Below are 23,353 nucleotides of genomic sequence, written 5' to 3' on the forward strand. Positions count from 1 at the left end.
GTGTCAACTTGGTCAAGATTTGGTTACTTGTAGTCTCAAGTAACTACCTAAATACGTACGGCGTTCTCGGTTCCCTTGCGCTACGGAAGCTGGGTGTGTCTGACGTTGCTCTTGTCACAGGCTGGAGGCTTCTCAATCTCCTCACAGCAGCTGCCATTGGGAAAGTAATAATACTGAAGGACTGGTTTCATAGACACAGTCGCACTTCGAATTAGACAAACGACTACTGCGGCATCACGGTACCTTACATCGACACAAAACCCGCCCCTCTGTTGCAGTGCCACAGGGACGGCCGCCGAGCAAACCCAAACCCGAATCTTCCGCTGAGCTGTCCTCTATACCTACAATGCGCCGCCATTGCCGTCGAATCTACCAACAGACCGCTGCACAGGGTTCCTTTTAGTTTGAAGTGGGAATTGGGAGTTCTGTTCAACCTCAGTAATACCCAATTGCGATCACAATGTCAGCTCCGAAAGGCTCAAGATGGGGTTCCTTTCTATCACAGGCTGTCGCCGGAGTCGAGGCACGCCTTGACAACATTTTATCCGAAGAAGAGCAAGCGAAGCAGCAAGCGCCCTCAAGACCGTTGTCCGCAGCTTCGTCCAGACCAGCCTCGACCATCGGAAAGTCAACTAATGACAGACTGCAAGAGAGACTGGCGCGGGCCGTCGCGGCGAAGAACGCAGCTACATCGAACCAGCCAAGGACGAGTAACGAGCAGAGCCCTCGACCCAGTACAGATAATGCGAGTGTCGTCTCATCCGTTCAGTTGGCTTCCCAAAGCCCACGATCCAGCCTCGCTAAGGACGAGGCGCCAGCCCAGGAACTCGGCACAGCAACCGAGAAGGAGCCGTACCAACCGCCGTCAATGGCATTGCCAACAAATGGTGACTCAATCGCGGGTGACTCGCCTCGGGCCTCAACTCAAGAAGAGCCCGCAGAATCTGTAGAACTAGCGTCAGTCCCGGAAGCGCCGGTCCCTACGCCAACACCAAAGGAAGAGGTTGTACCTGTATCACTGGCGACCAGTGAAAAGATTGGGTTGTCCTTTGACTTATACGAGAAACGGATACAAGAACTAGAGAAGACGCTGGAGGATACCCAGCTGCAGCATCAGGAGGAGCTGCATAGCCAGGTGGAGCAAGTTGATGCACTTCAAGCCAAGCTACAATACCTAGCGCGCGAGGCGACCGAGGCCGCAAGGAAGAATGCTTCGGCTGCTTCTGCAGGCAGCCTTGAGAAGAAGGTCGCCGAGAAGGATCAACAAGTTGCTCAATTAATGGAGGAAGGCCAGAAGCTTGCCGGCAATGAGCAGAAACTACGTGCCGTTATCAAGAAGCTGCGGACTCAGATCGCCGCCGACGAGAAGGAGCTCAATGAGCAAAAGATTTGGCGTCAGAAGGCCGAGGCTGAAATCATCAACCTACGAGACATGTCTCGTATTGTGGATGAGTCCAGAAAGGCCAACGACGACTGCCACAAGCAAATCAGTCAACTGAAGAGGGAACTGGACCTGGCAAGTTCCGGTGCATCTTCCAAGGATTCAACCATCTCCGATTTGAAAATGCAATTGCAAGAGGAATCGGAACGGGCGAAGGCGTTGACGGCTAAAGTCAACGATCAGGTCAGGGAGGCTGGTCAGCAACGTGTCAAAGACTTGGAGGATCAAGTAGCAGCTCTCGAGCTAGAGAAGAACCTCGTCGCAGATAGGGCGAGACTCCAGGCTGCAGAGCTGCGCGAGAAGGCCGAAAGAGCAGCCGAACGTTCACGGGCGGTTGAGCTAGAGATGAAGGGTGAAGTACAGATATTAGAGAGCAAACTTGAGGCAGTCCGAGCCAGGGCAGAAGAAGCTTCTTCAGGTGCTGTTGGTGATGCCCAAGCCAAGCTGCTGCGGCAGATCGAAACCCTACAGACCCAATATTCTATAGCCAGTGAGAACTGGCAAGGGATGGAGGCATCGCTGGCTGCTCGGGCTGCAAGTCTAGAAAAAGAAAGGGATGAAGCATTGCGTCGAGAATCCGAAATGAGAAGAAAGGCCCGAGAAACTGTAAGTGCCGTAGACTTAGCTTCTGTGGCACGACATGACATGAGCTAATTGCTTACCAGGCTGCCCGTGCCAAACGTCAGGAAGAGGAACTGGAAGAGGCCAAGTCCAGCCTTCCCAATGTTCAGCGGGATCTCTCAGATCACCGGTCGCAACTCGAAAAGCTGCAGAAGAGAGCCGAGGAGGCTGAAGCTGCACTCGTTGAAGCAAAGGCAGACTTTGACAAACAGAGGCAAGCCTGGAAGGAAGAAAATGCAGACAAGACGAGCCAAGAACGCCGACCATGGTTGGAAGAAGTTGCCCTACGGAGTAACAGCAGGCCAGCTTCTCCGTTAATGTCAGCTCCGCAAAGAGGCTTCAGCAGCGATTATCTTGGGTTACAAGGCTTTCCCATGAAGCTGCGCAAGACCTCGGCACCGTCAAGCAACGGTGATCATAGTCCGATCGACCGACCCGCGTCTTTGATGAGGCGGCCTTCACAACAGCCCCCTCAATCCCGGCCATCCCTTTTCTCAAACTCTTCTGTTCTAACTGGAACAACAACCCCCTCCATGTTCGGGGCCGAAATGGTTGGCTCACCACGCCAACATCCCGTAGAGCGCGACGATTCCCTGTTCGACGGAGCCGAAACCTCAGCATCTCCCCACAACGTCCTCCAGGACATGGTGTCCGTGTCCACCATCGCCGCCGGCCCCTCGGTGCAACTTGTAGAGCGCATGAGCGCCGCCATCCGGCGCCTGGAAAGCGAGAAAGTAGCCGCTAAGGAAGAACTAGCACGGATATCCGGACAGCGGGATGAGGCGCGTGCGGAGATCGTAGCACTTATGAAGGAGGTGGAGGCGGGGAAGACGTCGGCCAAAAAGGTCGAGGATTTGGAGAAAGAGGTTGCTGTTATTAACGAGAGATACCAGACTACGCTTGAGATGCTGGGCGAGAAAAGCGAGTTGGTCGAGGAGTTGAGGGCCGACGTGGATGATGTTAAGGCTATGTATAGAGATCTGGTGGAACGGACGATCAAGTAGTAGGCGGGAGCTGCTTGATTGAGGATGCTCTAAAGAGGAATCCTGAAGCTACTGAAGCTACGTAAGCTACTTTTTGGCATGTGTACAGAGGCGCTTGCCACTGCCATGCCGGGTGTGGTGTGTGTGGTGTGGAACTAAACCTCACTCATTGGCCCTTTTGATGGCCATTCATTCATAAGTCGATCCCCTCGTTCTCTGCTTCTCGCGCGATGTACTTGCGCACCTATGAAATGTGAGCAATAGTATCCTTCAGTGTCACCACGCGTGTCATCTATCATGTGTCCACCTTTTCGTACAGTAGAAATCCTTCGTGTATCTAAGCAACGTACCTCTTTGTCCGGCGCCAAATCCAGAGCCAGAGACCCATCCGAATCACGCTTATCCGTCTCCGCTCCAGCCTTCAGGAGGGCAACCGCGGTATCTCCTATCATTACGTAAAGTCAGCACCCTTTACCGACCAAAACGCAAGAAAGAAATCGTCTCGGAACAGTCCAGCTATCTAACTTACCGTGTCCTTCGGCAACGGCATGGTGCAACGCCGTATACCCCGCGCTGTCGGTGGCGTTCAGGGGGCTCTTGTTCTTGAGCAACAGGTTGACCATAGGCGCTGACCCGATGGCGGCGGCGCGGTGGAGCGGGTATTGGCCCCTTTTGTCGCGGACGCGGGTTGATGCGGGTGGGGCATGGTCCAGTAGCATGCGGGCTACTTCGAGGTTGTTCTTGGAGGCTACGAAGTGGAGGGCGGACTATTCTTCATCTGAGCCTTGGATTAGTAGGGAGGGAGAAGGCAGGCTAGCCTACCTGGCCATTGTTGTCTATAGGTATGAGTTTCAGCGATGAATCTTGGCTGGTAGAGAAAGGGTTCGCCACATATACGTACTGGTTTGGTTCACGTCTGCTCCTTTCTTCAGGAGCAGGTCGACGAGCTTCTCGCAATTCTTGACGCTTACTGCGATCATGAGAGGTGTCCATCCGCTGTCGTCCTGTTTCATCATGAAATCAACGTGCTTATTGCATCGTCATGGTAGAGTTTCCCTGCCTACCTCGACATCTGGATCAAAACCCTTCTGATTCGCCAGCAGAAGGGCTATGTCTGTCTTGTTGGATGAGCAAGCCCAGTGGATGGGAAGGCGGCCATCCTCATCCTTGCAGCGGGCTAATTTTGGGTCTGCCTGCAGGGGCTTTTAGAGCCATGATGCAAAACATAGTCTGTCCTAGGATGAAGACTCACGTTCAACAGGGACTCGACTACAGTGACTAAAGATACGGAGACAACATTAGCGATGCGCTCGATTTCATCAGAATAGAAACGCACCTTTGCCCTCCCTTGCGGCGGCATGGATAGCGAACTTGGACTGGTCAACGTCCATTGTGTCTGCAGCTGATGTTGGGTCGATTAAGTGTTTGTAAGTTGCGGAAGGAGGGTGGGATTATTTGTAAGAAGCTGGGTGTTGCTGAGCTTCTACAGGCAACCACAGGCCGCGCCAACCATCAATCAGCGGCAAGATGACCAGGGGAATGACCAGTTCGGTAATTATCTGGAATGAAATGAGATACTGGCGTCGCAGTGGTTGAATGCTCTTGCCCTTGGATTCACGTCCCGACGTTTGTTGAAAGCTGTAAATTGGGGGGATGTAGGATGCGGTTACAAGAATCGAGTATTGCGAAATGAAACAACAAGCCAGCACCACTGTAAGCAACTCACAACTTGACTGCAGTTTCAGAAAAAGCACTAAATGAGGTGTTTAACCAATGTCCTCTAATTGACAGACTAACACCACTGCATTGTGAGTTACTACTACCATTACACTGCGAAACCCGCCGGTCATTGAACGCCATGTCAAATAATATGCAATACCGGGGGTAATGTTATACCGAGAAGGAAGCGAACCTCCAAAGAAATTGTAGGTCTCTCAAAGGCTACATTCAGGACAAGCATCCACTTCCAAGCTTGCGCTCAACGCCAAACTGTCGACTGACTGAAATACCCAGACTCGATCTCAACTTCAACCTCTGTTCCAACTCTAGAGTCGAAACTAAATCTGTTCCGCAATCTAGTGTCGCGCTTTCATCATGGAGGGCTCAATCCAGCCAGCCCTCAAGACCCTCATCTACGACAACGCGCGGACATCCAAGTCCCTTTTCGCCTCTGTTGACGGGGACATAGCACGGAAACGACAAAAACTCACCATAGATGCCGACCTCGAACGCGAGGCACTGTCCGTCCGTCTACACGCCGAGTATGCCGACCTCAAAGAGCTCCCGCCTGTGCTGGCGCAAAAACAAACGAGTGCCATGAATGCGCGAAAGAATCTTAAGAAGGGCAAAGCACCAGTAACCAATGGTGTCGTAGCCGCAGGATCAGAGGAGCAGAAGACACAGAAGCTGATCGAGGGCATCGCGGAGAAGGTAGCACCTAGTGGAACTGGCATTTCGACAGCCCTGGTACGGAGGGACAAGAGCACGCCGTTCGCTTCGACAGCGAGGGGAGACAGTACTACCGCGCAGACCCTGAGCGTAGCGCGTGCGCAGGCGACGCATCAGGTCAAACCGGACTGGCACCCACCGTGGAAGCTGATGAGGGTCATTTCGGGGCATCTGGGGTGGGTGCGGGCTCTAGCTGTCGAGCCAAACAACCAGTGGTTTGCCAGTGGAGCGGGAGACCGGACGATCAAGATCTGGGATCTAGCCACGGGCGGACTCAAACTGACTCTCACCGGGCACATATCATGCGTGCGAGGTCTCGCCATTTCCCCTCGCCATCCTTACCTCTTCTCCTGCGGCGAAGACAAAATGGTCAAGTGCTGGGACTTGGAAACCAACAAAGTGATCCGACACTACCATGGCCACCTCAGCGGCGTGTACACGCTATCGCTACATCCGACGCTCGACGTTCTTGTAACCGGCGGCCGCGATGGCGTCGCCCGCGTCTGGGACATGCGCACCAAGAGCAACATTCACGTGCTCTCGGGTCACAAGGGCACCGTCGCCGACGTGCGATGTCAGGCCGCTGACCCGCAGGTCATCACTGCCTCGCTCGATTCGACGGTGCGGCTGTGGGATCTGGCGGCGGGGAAGACCATGGGCGTGTTGACGCACCACAAAAAGGGCGTCAGGGCGCTGGCTTTGCACCCGAGCGAGTTTACTTTTGCGACGGGGAGCACGGGGAGTATAAAGCAGTGGAAGTGTCCCGAGGGCGCATTTATGCAGAACTTTGACGGGCATAACTCGATTATTAACTCGTTGGCTGCTAATGAGGATACGTTGTTTTCGGGAGGTGATAATGGGTCCATGAGTTTCTGGGATTGGAAGTCCGGGCATCGGTACCAGAGTCTGGACTCAATCGCGCAGCCGGGATCGCTGGATGCGGAGGCGGGTATCATGAGCTCGACGTTCGATCAGACGGGGATGCGGCTCATTGTCGGAGAGGCGGATAAGACCATCAAGATTTGGAAGCCGGATGATTCGGCGACGGAGGAGACGCATCCGTTGGAATGGAAGCCCAGCTTGGGGAGGCAGAAGTATTAGGGGGAAGTTTGGGTGCACCCGCGGCAGTGGGCGAAGGCGGCATATCTTGCAGAGAAAGAGGCCAGAAGAGGAAAGAATGGTGTCCAAATGCCAGGCTCAGTTTGTCTGCAACGGGAGCCACCACGTGTTTGTATTGTGTACATAAATAATCACCTAGAATGCTATACCCAAAGCCCTGATCTCAGGGTCATCCCGAAAAGCCAACTTGACCTCCTCATCGCCCACAGCTAGTCGTATCTTACTGGGCCGTTCGGGCCGCTGACCCTCCAAAATAATGATGCCCGCGCCCGTGAGGTCTACGGCCGCCGCACTCATCCCAGCCGCTCGCGGCATGCCCTTCATGTCGCGATGCCTCCTTGCCACGGTCGAGTCCGCGTCCGGACAAGGCCGTTTCGCGAGAAGCCTCATCCGCTTACTGCTCGAGTCCAGAACCATGGCCCGCCGCATCTCCTCTTGCACGTCGCCGACTGTGCTGTCTGGTAAGCCTGTGCGCTGGATTCTGACGAGGAGAGAGGCTAGGACTAGTTTGGATGCGAAGGGTAGGGCGCGTAGGTATTGCTGCAGCGGACTTGTCGTTGCCTCATTGATGGCTCGCTGTACTGTCGCAATGGTGACCCGCCCCTTGGAACTCTTCTTTTTGCCCTCGAGCTCTGCAGCTTTCTTCTTCTTACTTGGCGTTCCCGGGTCTGCTCCCTCCAGTTCAATCGCTTCCGCCTCAGCTAGCTCCACAGCCCGTCTACAGATGTCGAGCGCTCGTCTCGCATCCCCACTCACAGCAGCGACTTTGCGGCTCGCGAATTGTACAGCGTCAGGCTCGACGATATTCCCTGGCACGCCCTCAAGCCGCGACTGGATGATCTTCATCAACTGCTGGTGATCGTATCCAGGAAAGGTGACGCGCGTCAACCCCAACCGACTACTAATCTTGTTGCTAAGCGTTCTCTCAGGAAGGTCCATCGTGTTAGCAACCGCAAGTACAATAAGCCGCGAGTGCCGTAGTCCGGGCCAGTTGAAAAAATTATACATGACGCTCTGGTTCTTGGTGACGAGCTGGTCAAGCTCATCCATGAGCACGACGCAGGGCACGCGCCGCGGGCTCGGATTGTTGAACTCGCGCTCCAACAGATCGAGGGCCTGGCTTGGGCTCACGCGCTGTCCGCGCAGGGCTTCCCAGAGGAGCGAGTAGGATTGGTGCGGGTCTGTGATCTTCATGCCATTGATTTCGACGAAGATAAAGTCATCTAGCTCGTCGGACCGGACAGCGTCGTCTAGTCTGGACACGACCTCACGTACGGTGGCGGTTTTGCCGGTGCCTGGGGTACCGGAGATGTAGATACAGGCGCCGGATCCATCGGTGATGGCTGCCTCCAGATGGGAGTATACCAAAGAGAATTCTGATTCGCGGCAGGGAAGGCATGTTGGGACTGATGCGACGTGAAGCTGTGCCCTGGCTAGCTGGAATGGCGAATTCCGGTGGTGAGCTGGAGATAAAGTCCGAGTGGCCAAGGGAGTAAATTCCAAGGCCTTCTTCAGCACGACTTTGCGATTGGACGGAGTCACAATCTTTGTGGTCTTTTGTCTCTTCCTCGGCGTAACTGCTTCATGTTGTCCTCCTCTTCGCTGGACTTGACATTCGTCATCTACATCCACCTCATCATCGCCCTCGACGAAATCCGTCTCGAGGGCTGGCTCAACTTTGCGTTTCCTTCTCGTGGACTTGGTCTTTTTCTCAACAAACTCCAACAGTGCTAGTACGTCTTCTTCTCTCCCATTATACATGTCTTCCCACACGAACTCTTCAGTGTAACTCGTAGTTCTCAAATTGCAGCCCCGACGACATACGAAGGTCTTGTTGTGACCGGGAGAGTTTCGTGGGATCTTGCCGCCGGGGTACTTCTGTGCAAACTTTTCGGGAGACATGATGAAGGCCTTGCCATTGATGGAGGCTAGGGGGTTGACGTCGGTCGAAGGGGTGATGTATAGTTCGTTCTATGATAATCGTGTCAGTCTCGAGCCTAAGATGCAATCGTCTGTCGCATTTGGCCGCTTCTAAACAAAGACTCTACATACCCATTGGAAGTCCGACCTCTTCCTTTCCTTGTTCCTAATCTCCTTCTCTGTCGAAAACCACAGGAAGTTGGCCGCCTTGTCACCATCCTCGTCATCCTCAAAGAAGTCCATGATTAGGCCCACCCAAGCTTCATGAGACCCTTCAGCCTTGAGAAGCACGCAGTCGCCAATGTAGCATTCGAAGGTCCCCATGCGCGCACCCATTATGCTCAACTGCGACGCGTCGTCCCTTTTCCTCTTTCGCGCCGACTCGGTCCGGTCACATCGCGGCTGGTAGACCCATTCCCAGGGGTGGTCCTCAACGCCCAATTCATCGTCTGAATCATCTCTAGCGACACCGAGAGGTTGGGGGGTAGATTTTTGGCGTGTCATCGTCTGGTACTGAGATCAGTTTATCAATCGTGATTCAAGGAGGTCGAACTTCATGGAGAAGTCGCCTTCATGCAGAGTCGCGGTCGCGGCTGTAGATCCTTGTCTTGGCATTTGGCAGATCGCGACTTCACGTGATGAAATTTAATTAATTGCTCTCTCACAGAACCACATCAGCTTATGTTTCTCCATTTTCAATCAAGAAAGGAACCCAATGCCGACTTCAAATCTCCATTTTCTGCGACCTGTAGGTTGATAAGGTGATGTTGAGGTCTTCACAACCCATCTGCCTTTCTTTTCCAAGAGTACTTGCTGAAGTCGTGCTCAACTGTGCTTCTCTGCTAGCTTAGACTTGCAGTAACTTCCCGTTGGTTCTCCTATAAATTAGATGGTGCTCATGTCTGAGCCCTGTAATTTTTCATCCAAAGCTTCTACGGATATCTGCGCAGGCCTTACAATAGGAACGGTCGGTCAGGATGTAGCCAGCATCAAACATTTGACTTGGTCGGCATGGCCAAGCTCAACTGCAATATAATTGCTATGAAACCTTTCATCTAATTCACTTCACAAGAATAAGCAAGCAGTTGCAAAACCCACATTTGTCTGATCTGGTATGATGGAGGCTCTCTCCGTACTTGCAGTCTCCTTGTTGGTTGGTCGTACCTTCTTTGATTGGCGTGTTTTGCTTGCTAGGAAAGAACGTTATTGGCAGCCCAGATGACGAAACCTCTGGGACTTGGATATCAGCCTGTGAAGACCCGACTTCGGTATTTTCAACAAATTCATACTTCAAATACCACCTTGCCTTGTAATATCTCGGCCAGCCTCTAGACGACGTCTGCTACCAGAACCGAACGAGCAAACGGCGGTCCCATGATCAAGAAACAGGTGGACTTAACGATGGGGTATCCCCTCTCCATGTAGCTTAAGTATCGTATCTGCTGGTGTTCAATCACACTGTAGAATTCTCCAATAGTCTTTCAGTAGCAAACCAACATCATCTTGGTTAACTGTTCTTGAGCTGTTCTGACCCGTTCCGGACATTGGCACCTAGGTCGCTCCTTACGACATCTTCACCCTGGGTATTTGGTACCGACGCATGACTGATTGTCTTTGGTACTCATGCTTTGATAATTCTTCTGCAATTTTTCCATACTCACTGGAGCAGCACGGTTGGGTTGCATGAATTACTTCAGCTGCATATGAATAGTTATTCCGGAGTACCATTCAGCTTCAACTGATCACCCTACGTCATCTGCTGAGCAAGTCCCTTCCCTTCTGATCATTGGTGAGACTTCATCTGAAGATCACCAAATGAACAAGAAGTGCATTTCCAATTCTCTGAACTGGAAGCGCGCATCAGCTCAATTGGCGGAATCGTTGACTACCTTCCATCAAGGGCAACAACCCAGTCTTCCTTGACTATCTAGGTAATCTTTGGTCTTGAGACATCAAAATACTTAAAACCTCCATCACCCCGACTTCGATATCCCCATAGACACAGAGCCCCAAGGCGACGAAAACAGAGCAAGATGGATGACCTGGCTCACTTGTAAGTTCTATCTAACTGAGCGCCATCTTCTATTTCTTCCCGACTTATTCAAAATAGCTACGGTGCACCTGCTTCGGCGGCCGCTTCTTCAGCTACTATGAAGCCTACGACAGCCTCGACACCCAAAAACGCCAAAGCCATTGACGCTCTCCATTTTGATCAGATAGATCAGATGGGCGAGTCGGTCAAGAACCAAGTGGCCTCTAAGGCATCATCAAAGCAATCATCCACTGGTCAGTCATCCTCAGGCTTCAACATTGGTCCGCAGGCCGGGGGCCATACTGAACTCACGGTTACAGGACATTCAAGCTGGGCTTACCGAAGCCGCAGGTCCATAACCTGGCCTGCTGAGCCTATTACTCAGCAATGGAATGAATATAGAACGCAGGGCAGAAAACTTCAAGCCAAGCCAATAGACGTGAGCTGCTAGCCAGGCAAGCTTCTCCATTTCCATAATTCTAACATTCGTTCTTTTCTACAGGCGGTGTTCACCTTGTCTCATTACCCCGCCTTGACCGAGGGCGTTGTGACGGCCATACACAAAGAGCTGGCTAGACGACTTCCAAAGAAGGTCATGCTCAGAGTGGAGGGACAGGCTCCATATGAGTATCTCTACATCAGTGCAGACTCGGGGAGTGTTGTAATTGATGGGATTCGCATGGCCCGGTCTTTGGCCGATGAGTTGATCGCTGACAAGACGATCAAAACTTGCGAGATGTTTGCCGAACCCCCAGCCTTCCTCAATGAGTTTTGCAGGATTGTACTCGACATCAACGCGTCGGGTCCAGGTCACCCCCGATTGTTACAGCATGGCAACCAGGATCTCCCGGACCCCCAGCGACTTGCTGACCATCAAACCAAATTCCTCGATGACTTTTGCCTGAGGCTCTCTGCTGCCCTCAAGCGAGTTGGGCGCCTGGATTCTGGTACTGAACTCAGGGTTAAGTTTGGACGCTTTGTGCTTCAAACCTATCCCAAGGTTCCAGATGGCGGATACACATTCGATCGGTTCTCATCTGTGCTGCAAGATCCCCGGGCGACAGGCAAGCTACAGTCTCAGTAAGTCTTACCTGGGCAATATGCTGTGCTTGTACTAATGTTCTCGACAGGTTCAGTGGCATGGAGAAGGCCTTGCGAGTACTCGGGACATTCAAAAGAGAGGGTTCTGCGTTTGGGTCAACCGTATTCGCCGACCCAGATCCATCCCTGGTCAGGCCCGATTTCTTGTTAGAAGCATTTTCACGAGGGCATAAGTTCGAGGCTGCCCTGCAGAGCCCGGCCGCTGCAAGCCTTCCAGGTGAAACCATCACGTTCAAAATGCCTCTGATCGAAGCATTCAAAGTGGATGCTAGTGACAGAAAGCTGGACATCATTACGGTTACCCCGGGCAGGTATGTCAGCCTAGCATCGTCCTGACAGGTGACGAGCATTAATTGCTGGTTTTACAGGAATTTTGACTGGAAGATCGAGACTGTTGACAAGGCAGCCGTGACGGAGAAATCGTTCAACGCGATCGAGAAGTACCTGAAGTCAGCCACGGTCGCCAGTAAGAAGACAACCTGGAATCGACCAAAATACGTTGAAAGTTGCTGACCATAGACGCTGCAGTGTCCAAAGAGAACCAGGTCGTCGACATCAACAAGGACTATCCCCGCATTCGCCTGGAGCATCGCAATCCGATCGCCTATCAGTTTGACAAGGTTGCCATCAAAAGTGTATTCCGCTTCGAGTTCACGGGGACCTTGTACATCGTCGACTTTACGATCCGGCGGGAATGGAAAAGCATGCGCGCAATGACGGAGGGAGAAGTGGAACCGGCGGTCACCTTCTCCATCACTGTCTACGGTGGTCATTGGGATGATAGTATGCGGGCATCCAACCTTGGCCTAGGAGGCCGCGGATGGGGCGAGGAACTCCAAGTCTTGCTTCCCAGCGACGGCCAAGGACTGTCCCCGCCGGACGCAAAGGGCAGAGTTCGAGCTTTCGTTGGAGTGATCCACGCCATTCGGGATGCTCTGGAGTTGGCTCTGGATTCGCCTCACGAATCCGCCTAGCGATATCAATAGGCGAGCCAGACTTCGTTGGGCCAAGGATCTTTGTACCGAATTCGCCTCGCCGGTGGTGATCTTACTTCTGGATCACAAACACGGCCGAACTTCTAAGCCAGTTGCCCAACTCTACGATCGCGCTGACGTCCCTCTTGCTCTGATTCAGACGATGAATACTTTTTCATCCATCGAAACTTACAAGAGTCGCTTATTCTACTTATTCTCCACTCACCCTTTTTGACGATATGCAACCAGTCTGTTTATTCGGACACCAATACTAGCGCGAAGTGCATGATCGTTTTATACCGCTATCGACGCGGCTATTCAGCATCAACTCTTGTTGGCAACTAGACGCCTACTATGAGTATAACAAGCCAATGGCGTGTCACTGACTCTTGGCTCTACGACTTCGTCAGCAATTGCATTGGCAGCAACCTCACCTCATTTATACTTTGTGTTAGGGCTGCTATTCCACGCAGGCCAAGCAACAAATGAACGTGAAGCATCTGCTCGTCATCACGTCTGGTACCACGACTACAATTCGGCATTGACACGACGACCCCTTCACAGACCGTCTTTGTGGCAAGTTCTTCCAGTGTTCAGCATCCTACTTCCGATGGATTGGTACTAGGACTCAGCATTCCGTCTCTACCCACCGAGATACCTGCGTGGTAAGTACTCGCGATGCGAAGTAGGGCGCAGGTATAGTTGAGTTAACTTGTGTCCCGGTGTCTGATGCTCTTCGAGTATTCCATGGCTGTTCTCGGCCAGATTCCTTGTCAGAAAGGAGATTGTGAGTGGAAGCTATACCAATCAACGCTCGTCCAGACAACAGCCGGTCGACAGCTATCTGCTTTCATTGCACTACTTGAGGAAGATACCATTTGGCATCAACTCGATTGCGTGGAATAGCCCGGACGGCATTTTCAAGCACGACAGGACCAGCATGGCTATCAACCGTCGTTGATTTAGGCACAGCCGAGCACAATTCCACGACGAAAAGCTATGGTATGTTGGCTGGCATTCACCACAAAATAATTCCGTATCTATGACCAGGGAAAGTGGACGTTACTGCTTATAGGGGCTATGACTGAGGCGCCTGTTGCGGGGCAGTCGCCATCTTTTGTCTGAGAACTAGATAGGCGCAGTCGTTTGTTAGTAGTCCATTTTAGTTGAGGAGACAAATAATTGAGCCAACGCCTTTTGCAATTGTAAGAAGAAACCGAAAAAAGAGAACACACCTTCCTCAATCAAGCGAACGTTCTGTGTCTTCTGCTGTATTATCGCCTCCAGCTCCTTAATATTTCCTCCCAACTCCGTCGCCTTGCCGTCGTAGAACTTGGCCGCCGACTTCAGGTCTTTCTCGACGTAGAAACCCGTGCCGACGTCAACAATGACATGGGTTCCGCTCGAGAGCTTGCCCCGGACGTAGAGGGAGTTGGTTAGGGGGACGAGAATATCTTTGTTCTCTAATATCACAGCATACTGTCAGCCGTGACTGATCCTCCCCCGTTTCAATCGATCAAGCTGTCAAAATAAGGAAATAAAGGCAGGAAGAGACGTACCCTCAAGCGCAGGCGTCTTCCCTCCTTGCACACATCGCAAACACTCGCGGAACTTGGACTGGGCGGCGTGGAGTTGCGTAAAGGACGAGGTTAGGTGTTCGAGCTCCTCATCCAGTTGCTTCTTTACTTGGCTGAGCTGTTGGGAGCTTAGGCTGTCGAGGTTGACTGTGGAGGGAAAGGTTAGCTGGTTGGTTGCGCGGCGCCGAAGGTGGGGAGGGGGAGGGGGAGGCGAAGAGGAGAGTGGAGAGATGCACACCGGACTCGCCGCCGCCTTGGGATGCCATTTGTCAGATGGTCGAGGTTCGGGGTGGCAGTTTCAGGTCGTTGGATTCAAAAGGTGGTGGGACCAGAAAATGGTGTTCTAGCTATAGATCGTGGGGACATTGGAAGGGTCTATCAGACGCTTTTGGGAATTCCAGAAATGATGCTATTTTGACAAGCGTCAAGGGTCTCCCGCATTTTGCGGGGCAGTCGGGTCCAAGCTCCTTGCAGGGGACTTCAACGTCGCTGCCAGCGCCGGCACCAAATGTTCTGGAACCCTTCCATCCCGTTACTACATTTCGTGTCTTGGTACCAAGTCGATGATCAAAACCCGAGCTTACAGACGTAGTTGGTCGTATTTCATACAATGTAGCTCTGAGTCTGAGTTTCTTGCGGGTTTAATCCTGGTCGCTTGAATCATGGTATGGTATTTGCTCAGAGCACTGTTTGAAATACTAATTTTGTTTTCCAAGTCCATCATTTTAGGATTCTCTGCTTTTATCAAATTCCCGCTGTTCAGGACTCAAGGATTGTCTTGAAGTTCGACAAGGGATTCGTTGAGGTTATCCGGGCAGATTCGCCATCCAAAACTGCCGGACCATAAATGACACCACGTCAGTAGTACCCAATCACTCCATGAACAGCCCCTTTCCCCTACAATAGCCCAACTTCCGCCTCAAAAAGAATTTTAGAGCCAGATCTCCTGGTATCTGAGCCATAGCCTGTTCAAGGAAATGAACTGGTCCTCTCACGTCGCTCTCGTCCGTAGACAACGCAGCATTCTTCGACGGGGTGACTGTGTCTCGCAACTGCTCGAATTCATGCCACGTCCGGTAGATTGTGCATGCTTGATTTCAGGGATAGTATAGTGTGATCTCGTAAGTGGGGGTGTAGTTGTGTGTTTCGTGTAACGCACTTGGACTAACAAGTGGAGGGGGGTATGTTCGGTGCCGTTGTATGTACAGTGATATTTTCGTGAGTGAAGTTGTGGTTGATGGCACTTGGTGGTTTTCATTTTGCATGATGGACTTTGGGTTGTGGCTTCAGTCGACTTGATAGTCAGAAATAGCACTGAGTACCAGTAACTCGTAATGAAAGGGGCAGAAGTCAATGTTAGTCGAGGTTGATGTTAGTCTAGTGTATATAATAATGACTTCCTCTCTAGATGCTTCTTAGTGAGCGTAATCTGCATCACACATGGCGATGAAGTCTTGGAGTTTCTGACCCCCATGTTCACCGCAATGCGGTGACTCAAATTGTTGACGGTGAGTCACTGATCTTGAGCACACCTGAAACTACCAGTTCTTTGAGACACATCATGCATAGATTTGGTTGGAAATGTCTTGATTATTTGTGTGCACGGAATCTCTAAAGCCCCTGCAGTATATCTACTAATACGAAATTCGGTGTGTGTATTTCATGCATATACATGACAAGTTGATATCCATCATCTCATCGGAAATGACCACGTTAGCCAATAGCCCATTGTCTAAACATACGGAAAGACTTAGGGGCAGTGGATGCGGCAGGAAGCAACAATACGGATTCTGTGTACATGTCTGTCCAAAGACACTTGGTGAGCTAGCGAAAGTAGCCATGACCCTCCTCACCTTAGATCAGTAAAAATCACCAAAAAGTCAAAAGATCTGCATATATATTCTATAACTTTGTCCAATGTTGTTTCTTTTCTCTCCGATAGGTTAATTTTGGATAGTTCATATCCTGTTGATATTGATCCATGTAATTTCCTTGAGCTAGGTAACTATGACGACAATGACTTTTCAGAGAATCACTCAATAGGCACACACCAAGTAAATTCAGCTCCTATTTCCTGCCTCGTCCGGACCTGATAAGAAGGTATCACATCATCTACAGGCAAGCATTGCATATGAATCACAACAAGTACTCACATATTGACAATTCAATGCTTTAACGGTCGTTACCAGTCCCTCAATCGGAAACATATCGAGTTTGTATCCGGCAACGGCTGCAAATATCTGGAGTCGAGTCCCCTACCTTGGGTTTTACCCCTTGTCTTCTCTTTCAATTCGAGGAATCTAGGCCTATCTACTCGTAGAATTTGACGGCAGCCCGCAACTAGACAACCAAATAAACGACGCACTCAGGTAGGGTCATTAAGTTACACTAGATCTAATACACTGTGATGTTATGCTCTCCCATACTATTACATGCTTAGTGAGCCTTTTATTATGCCCCCTACCTGGCCCGCCTAATATCTACAGCATCAGCATCAATCTTTAAGCCTGGTAGCTTTTTCATCACTGAATTGGCCACAATCGACTGACTAGTTGGTAGCAGCAATTCTGAGAGCCAATACAACTAGCAAAGTAACCTACCTTGAAGTGAAGAAATCGACATTGGACAGACACAAGATGTTCTGCCCAATTCATTGTCACATGCCTGAAACGACCTGGTCGAAGGTTAGAGCGATAGATTTAGGTGAAGCACCAGGAATCCAATCATGGCCATTTCAAGTGAGACGGGTCAGAGTACAGAGTTGTGGCTAATAGCATGGTAGTTGCTTTTCGCTACGAACACGTTGGAGAAACAGCAGCTCTACAGCTCTCTCTGTAGCCTAGTCCGAAACATCGAACCCCTGCAAATCTGAAACGACATATCGGCCGATTCGAGACATTGACTGGGGTGCTACTTCCATAGTGAGCCACGCGGTATCGTTAGCGGCGATCCTAGATTGCTGCGCCTGTTAAGGAAATCAAAAGACTGGGAATACAACGAGTGTGATAGCAGTCTATTCGAGAAGCAGCCATCACACGACGATATTTTGTCAGCTTCAGAGCAGACAGAGTACTCAGCATCTCGAAGGATCTGCATTGATACGCAGTGAGAACCAACATTGCAGATGACATGAAATGGTGGGGCTTTAGCGCCCCTCTTTGCGTTTATCGATTCATGAGTCTCCAAATAAAAACGTACTCAGAGCGCAAGGCTGCAGTTGATATTTTCCTGTGCTAACAGTGCTAAAAGTTCGTCTTAGACTCCTGCGAGTTCCTTCCTGGTGATATATAATTACGATGATGAGTACATATGGGGCAAGCTGCGGGAGAATGCACCCCGACCTCCTGCATAACTTGCAGGACCTCCAAGCAGGACCTGCAGGAGGAAGTTGGACGCGTTTGCGCGTTGACACATTTGACAATTTGACACCCAAACCCAACCATGATCGATACTACCCTCCAAGGCCCTGTCAAATAATGTCCAGATCCTTGGCAGATCCGAGGGTACTTCTGGTATCTGAAGCGGAAGAAGTGATACGATGCCATTAGATTTGAACAGTTAAGATTGGCTTGAGTATGGTGCATTTTCATAATCAGTAATCTGGAGACAGGAGCCACATGTGACGTACTAGCCTGCTTGGTCCCTTGCAGTAGTAGTCTTGTCAAATGAAAGAAATTGTCTCCTTGGGGACAAGAAGGTGCATTGTGCGTGGGGCTGCGATGTAAACAGGAAAGCGTGATTGTGTCGCCTCCTTCCCCGTACAGCAAGACTTATAAGCCGTACAGGGGAGCTGCCTCAACCGCATTTACTCTTTCCCCAAGGACCACTTTGCATTTCTTCCTTCCACCATTTGCATTCCCACCTGGTGTCCTGTTCCACGCTGACATTGCCACTATCGACAATCATCTACAACAAGACGTTTTTGACGACTTGCAAGCATATTGTGTAGCCTCAAGCAGCGTACACGCGCCCCGCGCAAAGCTCTTCACAACACAACGCGCCTGAAAATCAAATAACCAACACAATGGCGCTGCAAACTTCGTACAAGCAGTTTCTCGCTGCGCCCAATTCATCGCTGCTCAATCCCGATGCCACCCTCCACTATATCACGACGACTACGAGCTTCAAGGGCGCAACAGAAATCATCAAACACTTCAGCACCTCGCGCAATCAGGTCAAGAAGAAGAGGGAGGAGTTCCTCGGTGTTATTGAAGGCCAGAATGCTGCTGCATTCGAGGTCGACACCGTTCTCGAGTTTGTCACCAGCGGGGGACCCTACCTGCCTGGACTCGATGACAACTTTCTGTCCGACCGCACCGTCTACTTGCTTGTTATGCACATTGTCACATTCGATGCCGACGGCAAAATCCTACAGATACGCGAGAATTGGGACCAAGCCGCTCTGCTCAAGCAGCTCGACATCATTGGCAAAACTGGTCGCAACTGGCCCATTCGCGACAGCAAAGAGCAGATCAAGATGATTGAGAACTGTCTCAAGTCCTCTGGCGAGGGTGACGTGCCCGCTTCTGCAGATCTTGCGGCGCGCTTGCGAGCAAACTCGAACAACATTCTACGCGACCCCCATGCGTCGTTGGCACTGTTCGCTCCGCGCGAGGAAACGGAACAGGCCGCCACCGCTGCTGCCGTCATCTCCCCTAGAGCTGGATCTCGACCTCCGCAACGAGCCTTCACTGATATCGTTAGCGACGAGCCCCCCGAGGATGCTGGCTCTTCTAACAGATCCGAATCGCCAAGCAAGGGTGTTACGTCCAAGGCAGGTGCCGGGAAGAACTACCAACCCAGCCGTCTATTCGAGGCTCAAGAAGAGGAGGCCGAGGACGAGGACGATACGCCCGAGAGGCAAATTGTTGAACGCGCCTATCGCCCTAACCCCACCAGGTACGACCACTTTGACTTTGCTGATGGCTCTGAAGAGCAAGATGACCCTATTCCTGGTCCATCAGCTGCTCCGCAGACAAAGCACGGCAGCCAGTGGTCCTTTGACGATTTCGTCACTCCCGCCAAAGCTAAACCAACCAGAGTGCTCCAGAAGAGCCACCAAGATGTTAGACATTGGGGCACGGAGAACGATGAGGTCCCAGAGACTCCCGTGCGCAAGCCCGTCGTTGGAAAGCCCCGCCGCGATGCCGAGCCGCACTTCGAGTTTGTCGACGACGGCACTCCGAAAGGCCCTCGCGTCGAGCGTCCCCAGGGCGCGAAGCACAACAAGGGTCTCGGCTTGTATAAGAATAATGTGTACAGTGAGGGAGAGGAAGATGACGACGAGACTGCTCCTAGTGCCGGTGACAGCCAAGCCCTGGGCAACATTACCAACCTGAAGGGTCGGGGCCAGGCCTTAAAATCTCAGTTTGCCAGGACCGATGAATCGCCAGCTCCGAAGCCCCAAGTCAAGCCTAGCGTTGATGAGGATCGCAAGAAAGCTGTCAAGACGATGGACACCAACCGGTCCAGCTATGATGAACCTCCAGCGTCCCAGAAAGAAAACCAGCCCACCAAATCGAAGCCAACTAAACCTGGTGACAATCGGGGTATCGCCATTGGCGGCGACGGCATGGGTGGCCCCAAGGGTACACAAAGGAACTGGCTGTTTGGCGAGGATGAGGAGCCCGTCACCAAGTCAGTCCCGGGACGCAAGCAAGGTGGTTCCAGCGCGGGTGGTTTCAGCTGGGACTTCTAGATGGACTAGCAGAAACCTTCCGGGATGCGTCGCAATAAGGTCGCCCTGCGACGATAACATGGCTTTCACGACTATACCCCCAACGTCCATATGCCATGCCACTGACGAGCTCATGAGTTTCCCTATGCGGATCTGCGACTAGGATATACTGAGGTATAGTGTGCTAGTATCTGCTGTTTCGATGAAAGAGTTGCTTGTTCGAACACCAAAGAGGACTGGGGATGGGACTCCAGGGGTGCGGCCGAGCTGAAGTGTATGCTGAAGTGTACTATGACACGTCTGAAGTTTGTCTCATCAAAATGAATTGTCCATAGATAGTGTTTGAATATTCCCCCAAGACTGGCAAGGCAGTCGAATCAAGTCGAGTCTTGGTTTAATCAAGGTTTCTTTGTTTGTAAGCAACACCGCACTATCCACGCAATTCTGCTTTGAAGTTGAGTGTGCCACTGGGTGACTTCGTCATCACTATTACCTGAGAATCACAGTTTGACTTTAAGATACTTCGTATCAGCCGTGTAATCCTGCTTCAGCCTATAATCTGGTGGCTATTATACAAAGCACTGAGACTCGCATCAAGCAAGCTTCGCTCTCACAAGAAACATTTCTTTCATCGTAACTGAATTGACTATCATCATTGCGTACTGCCTTGCCCCGACCCCCGGTAATAAATATCAAGAGGTATCTCTAGCTAGCTAGTAGCAAACAGCGCAGCACAACACAGTCATCTGTCACTGTATCCCCAACACCCATCCACCAACCCTTGGCAGGAGGAGCATGTGAAAGTATCACCAACGTGACGCCCTTCCCGCCTTGCGTTCTCCATGTCCTCCTCTCTTGGTATCACCCATCCAACCATTCCTCGAATTCAATTCGTCCATTTCCGTCGCCCATCCCTTGTATCCATCCCGCTCCCCACGAGCGAGCAAACACGAGCCCTATTTTATGAAACCAACCAACTAACTAATTGACTTATATGAAGACGCCCTGGACGCCCGGCTTGCTGTAAACCCAACGCAAAAACCAACCCACATAAAGCAGCGCCATTTCCCGCCTTGACCGCCCTCCCCCCTTCTCTTCCTTTGTAAGAGGCACTATCACGTATGTTACTCAACAAAGTAACTTATAAATCCTCTTCCACCGCGGCCACACCCTCCTCTCCTCCGCCTCCTGCGCCAACAAAATAGGCAGATTAAAATCGCGCCTCCCCGTATCAATATCCATATCTGCGATCCTAACCGCGCTCGTCTTGAAGTAAAACCGATGACACACATAAAACAAAATGACAATGGGCGCCGCCATGTACGCCAAAAAAAAGTTCTCCGCCAGCTCTAGGGAGGTTTTCTCGCTGTAGTCAACGGGCCACGCGCCGATCCAGAATTGGGCGACGAGGACGAGGATATTGAAAGTGAAGCCGAGCCAGGACCCCAAGACGCCACACTGTGAGCGGAAGGCGAGTTCATGCAGACTGTGCCCGTTGGCGGCCCAGGCTTTGCGGAAGCGGATGTGCGATAGGCAAATGGAGGCCCATGTGCAGATTGAAGATAAGCCCGAGATGGCGAGGAGCCAGTCGAGGACGGCGGACTGGGCTTCGATGTCGACCAAGTACGCGATGAGGCCCATGGACGAGGCGACGATGATGGCGACTAAGGGACGGCCGCGGCGGTCGATGTACGAGAGGATTTTGGGGGCTTGGTTCTGGTCCGCTAGAGCGGCGAGAGTGCGGGAGGAACCGAAGACGGAGGAATTGCCCACGGATAGCACGGCGATGAGGATGACAACGTTCATAACGGAGGGGAGGATCTCTATCCCTGCGTTCTCGATGGCGATTACGAAGGGGGAGGCCGCGGCTGTGGTGGTCTTATCGCTGTTGAGGAGGCGAGGGTCATCGTAGGGCACCAACAGGCCGATGAGGGTCAGGGCTACGATGTAGAAGAGGGTGATGCGCCAGAAGACCTGTTTGATGGCCGTGGGCAACGATTTGCGCGGGTTCATGGTCTCGGCGGCTGCCAGACCGACCAGCTCGGTGCCGGCAAAGGCAAAGGCGGCCGTGACGAAGACGCTGCAGAGACCCTTGAACCCATTGTGGAAGGCTCCTGGCTGTGACCAAAGTTTCCCACCGATATATCCACCACCGGGAGTACCCCCGATGTTGAGCACAATGCCCAGAAGACTGGAGATGATGGTGATAAGTAAAGCGTCCAGCGATACTAACACGGCAAATCAAAGTAGACTTACATGAAGCCGATGACGGCTACCACCTTGATGATGGCAAATATGAATTCTGCCTCACCATACCCCTTTACACCAAACAAGTTTATCCCAATAATGATGACGAGGAATATGGTCACGAAGATGGCCCTATCTAAATCTGGGTTCCAATACGAAATGGTGATGGAAGCAGCGATGATCTCTAGCGGGAGCACGACTAGCCACTGCAAGGCATAACTATGGTTTTGGTGAGCACGAGCTTGATCATAATATCAGACAAAGCTACTGAGTAGCTTTGTTCTCTTGTCTCAACTTACTTCCAACCCATAGCGAACCCCCACGAGGGGTCGAGAAAGCGCGTTGAATATGCCGAAAACGATCCGGCGACGGGAAACGCGACAGCAAGTTCACCGAGAGCCTGGACGGTGAAATACAGCATGGCTCCGATGAACAGATATGCGACGAGTAACGAGGCCGGACCTCCCACTTCTAAGGCCCTACCGGATGCAACAAACAAACCCGTCCCTATTTACAGTCGATTAGCCAACCAACCGACACGCACACCCATGGACACAAGAAGAATGAAGCCCTACCTATCGAACCCCCGATGGCAATCATCTGCAAATGCCTCCCCTTCAACTTCCTCGCAAGCCCGGAATGCGCCGTCTGCAGCGCTGCCTCCCTCAAATCATAATAATGCGAATGACTACTGCTCGTCCGTTGTCCCAAGCTCGGCCTACTCAGCGCGACAGCTTCCTCATCGATTGCGAAGATCTCGTCAAGCGGGTCCTTGGGCGCGACGCGGCGGAACCCGTTGATCCACCGCTCCAGCTTGTTCAGCTCCGCCTCTTCGTACATGGGCTCCCGCATCGTGTAGTTGCTCCCGTGCGCGATGCTGTCCTCTTTGATCGGGTAGATGGCGTTCATTTCTATGCCGGGGGACCGCGGCGTCATCGTCGCGCCGATGTGGGTTGGGTGGGGGAATGCGTGGGAGGTTTTGTCAGACGGGAGCAGGTGGTTTGGGGGGTTGAGATAGGATACTACAACTACTGCTGTGTGTGTGCGTGTGCGGGCTTGCTATGATGATGGTCGATAGCGATCGATTCTACGAGATGGCAACGGCAGCGGCATGCTTGGAGAGAGCTCCCCGGTGCGTGTGCCGTGGCCGTAGTGTTCTTATTCCTCAAGACAATCGAGACGACGGCGCTTGACTCTGGCCAAGTCGTGGTAC

At 51.9% G+C, this 23,353-nt stretch overlaps 9 protein-coding genes across 9 annotated transcripts; 4 read left to right on the forward strand and 5 right to left on the reverse strand.

Annotated features, from left to right (window-relative positions):
• Positions 1 to 460: 460 nt before the first annotated feature.
• Positions 461 to 3,066, forward strand: BCR38DRAFT_414429 (TATA element modulatory factor 1 TATA binding-domain-containing protein; the record flags this gene model as incomplete). Its single annotated transcript, XM_040858933.1, has 2 exons — positions 461 to 2,047; positions 2,107 to 3,066. 2 exons carry the CDS (start codon positions 461 to 463, stop codon positions 3,064 to 3,066), a joined length of 2,547 nt encoding a protein of 848 aa, XP_040710257.1.
• Positions 3,067 to 3,791: 725 nt separating this feature from the next.
• On the reverse strand, positions 3,792 to 4,843 carry BCR38DRAFT_450871 (ankyrin repeat-containing domain protein; the record flags this gene model as incomplete). Its single annotated transcript, XM_040861421.1, has 5 exons — positions 4,382 to 4,843; positions 4,298 to 4,323; positions 4,110 to 4,238; positions 3,947 to 4,049; positions 3,792 to 3,881 (listed from the first exon to the last, which is right to left on the reverse strand). Coding segments are annotated over exons 1-5 (331 nt in total), but the record flags the coding sequence as incomplete, so codon positions are not given.
• A 38-nt stretch (positions 4,844 to 4,881) lies between these two features.
• BCR38DRAFT_115912 (WD40-repeat-containing domain protein) lies at positions 4,882 to 6,671 on the forward strand. The gene is made up of 2 exons (XM_040853426.1): positions 4,882 to 4,970; positions 5,059 to 6,671. The coding sequence occupies exon 2, from the start codon at positions 5,140 to 5,142 to the stop codon at positions 6,592 to 6,594; it is 1,455 nt and encodes a 484-aa protein (XP_040710259.1). The 5' UTR covers positions 4,882 to 4,970; positions 5,059 to 5,139; the 3' UTR covers positions 6,595 to 6,671.
• On the reverse strand, positions 6,671 to 9,119 carry BCR38DRAFT_115921 (origin recognition complex subunit 1). The gene is made up of 2 exons (XM_040853427.1): positions 8,665 to 9,119; positions 6,671 to 8,583 (listed from the first exon to the last, which is right to left on the reverse strand). The coding sequence occupies exons 1-2, from the start codon at positions 9,034 to 9,036 to the stop codon at positions 6,748 to 6,750; spliced, it is 2,208 nt and encodes a 735-aa protein (XP_040710260.1). The 5' UTR covers positions 9,037 to 9,119; the 3' UTR covers positions 6,671 to 6,747.
• A 1,446-nt stretch (positions 9,120 to 10,565) lies between these two features.
• On the forward strand, positions 10,566 to 12,639 carry BCR38DRAFT_490566 (uncharacterized protein; the record flags this gene model as incomplete). The annotated part of the gene is made up of 6 exons (XM_040864535.1): positions 10,566 to 10,585; positions 10,643 to 11,003; positions 11,067 to 11,644; positions 11,695 to 11,976; positions 12,034 to 12,131; positions 12,194 to 12,639. 6 exons carry the CDS (start codon positions 10,566 to 10,568, stop codon positions 12,637 to 12,639), a joined length of 1,785 nt encoding a protein of 594 aa, XP_040710261.1.
• A 1,078-nt stretch (positions 12,640 to 13,717) lies between these two features.
• Positions 13,718 to 14,482, reverse strand: BCR38DRAFT_490567 (prefoldin subunit; the record flags this gene model as incomplete). The annotated part of the gene is made up of 4 exons (XM_040864536.1): positions 13,718 to 13,767; positions 13,875 to 14,102; positions 14,199 to 14,363; positions 14,455 to 14,482. 4 exons carry the CDS (start codon positions 14,480 to 14,482, stop codon positions 13,718 to 13,720), a joined length of 471 nt encoding a protein of 156 aa, XP_040710262.1.
• Positions 14,483 to 14,753: 271 nt separating this feature from the next.
• On the reverse strand, positions 14,754 to 15,498 carry BCR38DRAFT_450876 (uncharacterized protein). The gene is made up of 2 exons (XM_040861422.1): positions 14,933 to 15,498; positions 14,754 to 14,881 (listed from the first exon to the last, which is right to left on the reverse strand). Exon 1 carries the CDS (start codon positions 15,472 to 15,474, stop codon positions 15,208 to 15,210), a length of 267 nt encoding a protein of 88 aa, XP_040710263.1. The 5' UTR covers positions 15,475 to 15,498; the 3' UTR covers positions 14,754 to 14,881; positions 14,933 to 15,207.
• A 2,481-nt stretch (positions 15,499 to 17,979) lies between these two features.
• On the forward strand, positions 17,980 to 20,398 carry BCR38DRAFT_450877 (uncharacterized protein). Its single transcript, XM_040861423.1, has one exon. It carries the CDS (start codon positions 18,241 to 18,243, stop codon positions 19,912 to 19,914), a length of 1,674 nt encoding a protein of 557 aa, XP_040710264.1. The 5' UTR covers positions 17,980 to 18,240; the 3' UTR covers positions 19,915 to 20,398.
• A 623-nt stretch (positions 20,399 to 21,021) lies between these two features.
• BCR38DRAFT_461634 (amino acid permease-domain-containing protein) lies at positions 21,022 to 23,049 on the reverse strand (the record flags this gene model as incomplete). The annotated part of the gene is made up of 4 exons (XM_040862549.1): positions 21,022 to 22,084; positions 22,150 to 22,359; positions 22,440 to 22,647; positions 22,716 to 23,049. 4 exons carry the CDS (start codon positions 23,047 to 23,049, stop codon positions 21,022 to 21,024), a joined length of 1,815 nt encoding a protein of 604 aa, XP_040710265.1.
• Positions 23,050 to 23,353: the final 304 nt, after the last annotated feature.

Source organism: Pseudomassariella vexata (genome assembly GCF_002105095.1).
Source record: "Pseudomassariella vexata strain CBS 129021 chromosome Unknown BCR38scaffold_22, whole genome shotgun sequence".
NCBI classification, from domain to species: Eukaryota; Fungi; Ascomycota; class Sordariomycetes; order Amphisphaeriales; family Pseudomassariaceae; genus Pseudomassariella; species Pseudomassariella vexata.